The sequence below is a fragment of the Populus euphratica genome, unplaced genomic scaffold (genome assembly GCF_000495115.2).
Source record: "Populus euphratica unplaced genomic scaffold, PopEup_1.0 scaffold5.1, whole genome shotgun sequence".
NCBI classification, from domain to species: domain Eukaryota; kingdom Viridiplantae; phylum Streptophyta; class Magnoliopsida; order Malpighiales; family Salicaceae; genus Populus; species Populus euphratica.
Window position 1 is genome coordinate 3,806,110 of NW_011499848.1, and position 5,763 is coordinate 3,811,872.

The 5,763-nt window shown below is 34.7% G+C and overlaps 1 protein-coding gene across 4 annotated transcripts; it reads right to left on the reverse strand.

Annotated features, from left to right (window-relative positions):
- Positions 1-2,075: 2,075 nt before the first annotated feature.
- Positions 2,076-5,747, reverse strand: LOC105116294 (protein AF-9). Of its 4 annotated transcripts, XM_011013600.1 has the most exons (5): positions 5,534-5,747; positions 5,320-5,432; positions 3,487-4,601; positions 2,615-2,699; positions 2,076-2,478 (listed from the first exon to the last, which is right to left on the reverse strand). In XM_011013600.1, the coding sequence occupies exons 3-5, from the start codon at positions 4,542-4,544 to the stop codon at positions 2,440-2,442; spliced, it is 1,182 nt and encodes a 393-aa protein (XP_011011902.1). In that variant the 5' UTR covers positions 4,545-4,601; positions 5,320-5,432; positions 5,534-5,747; the 3' UTR covers positions 2,076-2,439. The 4 variants fall into 4 exon arrangements, with proteins under 4 accessions (XP_011011902.1, XP_011011894.1, XP_011011887.1 ...); XM_011013592.1 differs by having other exon boundaries at positions 2,076-2,699; positions 3,487-4,546; XM_011013585.1 differs by having other exon boundaries at positions 2,076-2,699; positions 3,487-4,560.
- Positions 5,748-5,763: the final 16 nt, after the last annotated feature.

Sequence of the window (5,763 nt, forward strand, 5' to 3'; positions counted from 1 at the left end):
TTTTTTTTTTAGTTTTAAAAGTATTTTTAAAAGAATTTAATTAATTAATTAATTAATTTTAAATTAATATATTTTTAATGTTTTCAAAATATATTGAAGTTAAAAAATAATTTTTTAAAAATAAAAAAATTATTAATATATATTTTAATATAAAAAGTTATTTTTAAAAAACAAGCACAGCCATATTATCAAATAAAAATTAATAAAAAAAGAAGAAGCAATCTTTAAAGCTTCCGATGAGGAACACGGGCTGCTAGATTAACTCTTAATTTTTTTATTTTACATGTGAGACCTGCACATCTTATAGTTTTGTTAGATTGTAAAATACCCTTTTTACTGCTAGTTAAAAAAAAAAAAATCATTGGTGGATCCCATTCTATAGTTATTAACTAGGACCCTCCTTCATGCGTCCGCACGTGGAGGTTGTTGTTTAAACTGAATTTAATAAGGATATGCACTCTGGTAATTAAATATATATAAAACATCCGATGAACGGTTACATCGCCGGGGACAAACGTCGTCGTTTTTTTGAACGAATAAAAAATGTCCGCCGTGGTAATAAGAGAAATTCCCACCTTTTGCTTTTTCCCATCTTTTTACAAATATGTATTGCCGTTGAGAAGAGTTTTTATTTTTATTTTTTATTTTTTTATTAATTTTTATTGTTGTTGTTGTTATTATTATTATTATTTATCTTGTGCTTGCTCATGTGCTTGCTCAGGGGGTGAAGTGCAGAACACCACGATAGAAAAAATATGAAAAGAAAAAAAGAAAAAAAGGCTAGGAAGATGTCACTTGTGATGTCATCCACAGTTGATTCCTCCAGGTTAGATTTTTATTTATTTTTCAGTAAATACTCACCATAAAACAGACTAAATTCTCCCAATAATTTTTTTTACCAGATAAGATAGGGTTGTTTTTTATAATATTTTTTATTTGAAAACATATTAAAATAATTTTTTTATTTTTTAAGATTTATTTTTAACATTACTATATTAAATCTACAAATATAAATTTAAATAATTTATTTTTACTGTATGTTCAAAATCTGTCTAAATATTTGTAAGTTATGGATATTTGAAACAGTTTATACATATCTTATTAATTAATATTTATAATTTTTTAATAGATATGATTTGAGTTTGGCGCTACCTACGTTCAAGGATTAATGATGACATCATCTCTAACAAATATTTACAGGTAATGAATTAATTAATCCCCTCTTATTTTAGGCATTACAGAAGACAAGGCAATTTAAGTCTAAAGCTGAACCAAAAAACAATATGTTAGTTGGAACTGGCCCTGCTTATAACTAGAATTCTCTGCGAAGTGCAAAGCTTAACTGGAGTCCCCATGAATCTCGGTGGTTGTTATTATTGTAAACCGAAAGGTTTCTTGGTAGGAACTACGCAGCAATGTTTCAAATGACCAGCTGGTCCCACTTCAAACAAGCACGATCAATAAAACCTGATGACCGGTGTGCTGCTCTACTCTTCCACATGAATATCCTTTTACGAGTCTTATTCAATGATTATTATTATCTATCTATTTATTTTTTTAAACAAATGTTTGAACCCAAAAAATAAAAATACTAATGTTAGTTAAGGTGAGGCGCATTAATAAATAATGATAATATCTATTTGTTTTTGTGTTTTAAAAATATTTTAAAAAATACTATTTTTTTATTTCTTCAAATATCTTTTTATATTTTTAAATTATTTTAATATCCTAATATCAAAAATAAATTTAAAAATTTTAAAAATATTTTCTTAACTATTATTAGAAGATGGCTTAAGACTCGTGTTTAAGAACGTGCTACCCTGGCTCCAACAACTTAAACAAATTTTCACACGGCGAAGAAATGGTTGGTCTTAGCTGTCCAACCGCTTAAAGCGATAGCATGAATTTTGGGCATTCCAAGATCATATTTTTACAAGAGCTATGAGTACTCGCATTATTGGAATTTTATGAGCTGCTTTCCTTTCTGTATCCTACACGTTACACCTAAGAATATCATCACAACCAAACCGTGCTTCTAATATCAACAGACTCTCCTCGATCACCACTTCAAAGAATATCATAGAAACAAATACAATGCACATGCTTGAAGACAATCATCTAATACAACCAAAGGGCTATTGACTTAAAGATTAATTTACAGCAATATAGACGCAAATATTGTCAGCAGTAATAAATTGACTGGCTCCGATTCAAGGAGGAAGCACCCAGCATTTTCTTCCCAAAGGTCACCTCACATCATACAGGTACAGGTTTAGGGGTTCTCCTTACCATTGCCTCACCACCTTCCCTTTTTCCTGGCTCTTGCAAAGAACCAATTTGCATATTCAAAAGGCCTCGTATTGATTAAATAGCAACCATTGTCGATGTCCCAATTTTAAATCAATGACAAGAAAGTTAAGGACAGCTCAGGCTTGCATTTTAAACAGGAGGCAGCTTAGGAGCTGAGAAGCACTCTTCCTTTGGATCAAATATGGAGCCAGTTTTAGCAACAACACTTAATTTTTTGACAGGAACAACAGCGATTGAAAGAACAACCCCATGAGCAACATGAAAAGCAATGAAACCAATGTAAGGAAGCTGATTTTTGACTCACTGGGGCAGGCGATGACTCCAGATGCTGCTGCTTCCGCTGCTCCACACCTGCTTTCAGGGAACCACTTCTCATCCCATTTGCCAAACTGCGCAACTCCAAGAAATTTGGATCATGAGCTTACAAAGTGCTACTATAAACCCTGTTTTATAATGTAAATGACATGACAATGATTGTGAATCACATGTAAACATAAGTAACATCATTGGTATTAAAGATGGCTCTTGGAAAAAAAATTAAAACGGCAGAGTTTACTATTTTCTTGATTGTTATCGATTAAGAGGGAAACAGAGAGAGAGAGAGAGAGAGAGAGAAGCAAACACAGAATATTTATGACAACACCAACGTTTTCAACCACAGTTCCAATAGTAGCAGAACGCCCAGCTACAATAAGAACATGAACAGCTTGGCCAGTTACAGTAGCAGAGCACCAAACTATAATTAGAACAGTAGCACAACGGCCATGCATATTTTTTTCTTCTGCAACACAAAGGTATATTCCTCATTGACAAAGTACTAGGCTTGTGGAATCCTATTTAATTAGTTAGGCACACATGTGCATATACCTACAGAGAAAACCTAGACATCTGGTTTGCATGCATAAAACACAAGCATGTCAAGTACATGGGCATTTCTGTCAGGACTGAATTCACACAACAAGGCCGCAAACATAAAGACATCCGTGTATTGCAGTGTGAATGTAATTGTGGACATGATATGGGAAAGGGTTGATGCCTTGCAGGAACATGAATGTTATGCATGAATAATAGGCTTTCACTAGTTTTTTTAAGCATAATAGAAGTAATATGTAAAAGTTCAACGCACATGAATTCTAGTATTTAAGTGTTTGCAGATAGATAATGATGGCAGCTTACATTGGAAAAGAAAATGACGTGACACTGTCTCCACTCCCATATGAATGGTTGGAAGGGCTAGGAGATTTCCAGGATACAGCTTCATTTGTTTTATTTTCCTCATTTTGATATTCTGCTGGGTCCTTGATGGTGTTATCTGCTATTCCATTTGCTCCACCCTTCTGTTTGTTGGTTTCCACATCAGGAACTGAAGAATGGTTATCAGTGGCCATCATTTCTCTTGGAGGGAGTGGACTGAACATGATTAATTCACCTGACTTGGTTATATCTCCAGACTTGCCCAGATCACCCAACAATAAAACATGGTCTCTGGAGAAACTATTGTTTCCTACATGAATGCTAAACAATGATTCATTGGAAGCAACACTCCAATCCATAGGTGCTGTACCTTTACTTTTTTCAAAGATGGATGATGGAATCCTTAAAGGATCATATCCTCCAGGTCGTTCCATGACTTGAAGTGGAGGGGATTGTTTTGGTGACATGTTGTGCGCCAGGGATTCACGAGTGACATCAGAAACTGTGGGTGTTAGTGCGTGATCTGATGAGCCATCCTCATTTTCTTCTGATCTGTGAGATCTGTAGATGGAAACACCATTCTCATGATCTTTTGATGCTGGTTGAGTAACCTCATGAGGTTTGTTGGAGGATTCAAAATCAGCACTGCCTGCTCCGGGGTCAGCACTTTCTTTTGGGATCGCATCAAACAGATCATACAATGACGAGCCGGAAGAACTTGAAGAGGAAGAGGAGGAAGAGGAAAAACCTAACTTTATATTTCGCATGTATAAATCCCCTTCTATAACAGTAGATTCAGGTTCTGGTTCTACATGTTTACTGCTATCACTTCCATTAACAACCTCAGAATGCAATTCTGAATTTTTACTGCTTTCACTCCCCTCAATTTTCTCAGGATCTATCTGAAGATGGCCACTACTTCCAAGCTGAACACGAAGCCTGGGATATGTATCCCCATGATCACTGCTCCCGGTCCCATTAATAACTTCTGGATGTGATTCTGAATGCTTGCTGCTTCCGCTTTCATGATCCCAGTCCATAGCTGAAAACAATAATCTGATCCAGCCTTTCAGTACACTATAACTCTACGACTCCAGCTGTTAATCAAACGACATGTATGAAAATATGATAGAATTGAAGGTAAGAAGTGTTCAAAGAATCTCAATCTCACAATGTACCACGCACAAACAGTTAAAAGCTTGCATGATGAGAGATGAAAACAAGTTAAGTAACATCTAAAGGACAAGAGAACAATTTCTTCCACGGAAAGACGTGACTTTACAGGATCCAATTAGCCAACCTCTGAGTATTATCAAATAATAATAATAATAATAAAAGGAAAATTTGATAGGCCAGCAAGGTGATTTAATGTGCTATGAGACTCAGTTTAAGAAAATAAGAACTCGTGTAATCGTGCAAATCAAATTCGAGAGAGAGAGGGGGGATCAGATAATTAAGTCATAAATAAAGTACTACTAGAGTTTAGACATGGTAATCAAATAATTAAAGTGTATCCCTATTAGCACTCCACTGGTTTACAAATGAATCTCCCTTCTTCCTTTTCTTTTTTCTTTTGAATCTCTTTTCTTGCAATCTCCTTATTTAATATGCTAATTCACAAACACTAATCGGATTCCGTGTGACCTGTCTTCTAATTAGACATTAATTAAACTGCCAACCACCAATTTAACATCTTGGAATTTCCATACAAATGAAAAGCCAAATGTGTTCTATTCAATGCTTTCGATACAACTCAAAAGTAATATACATTAAGATTAACAGGGTTCTTCAACAAAACAAAAATAAACGACTTACTTTTACGAAGTTGAATAAAATTCTCCCTGTCGTTGAAAAATCCTCTATTAACCAGCCATGTCTCGATCCCAGTCGCCGGAAGCGGCACCGGCGATCATCCACAGCTAATTCTCCTTTGATTGTAAAATCACACAGAAAAACATAACATGATTCAATTAACCAGAAAAAAATAAAAGGAAAACCAATTAGCAGTGATTCTGAGAATGTGTCGTACCTGCGATTTGACTTGAAATAAAACAGCTGAATTGCTGATGTTTTGAGATAAATATCTGTTTGTTTGTTTATTTTTATTTTTCGGTTTTTGTTTAAGATGTAGGACGCGATGAAATTAAGGAAGCGAGGAGGAAAGAGAACTGGAAATCTTGATCACACGAAGGCTTAGCGATAGCCCTGGGGTTTCTAACAAACTACGGAAATCTTTCGCGCCATCTTTACCCACTCTTT

Excerpts from the sequence above, each read along its gene's own strand:
- LOC105116294 (XM_011013592.1), bottom strand. The coding sequence starts at position 4,544 with ATGGACTGGGATCATGAAAGCGGAAGCAGCAAGCATTCAGAATCACAT. Across the intron at positions 2,700-3,486 it reads ACGTCATTTTCTTTTCCAAT|TTTGGCAAATGGGATGAGAA; the intron begins GTAAGCTGCCAT and ends GGAGTTGCGCAG.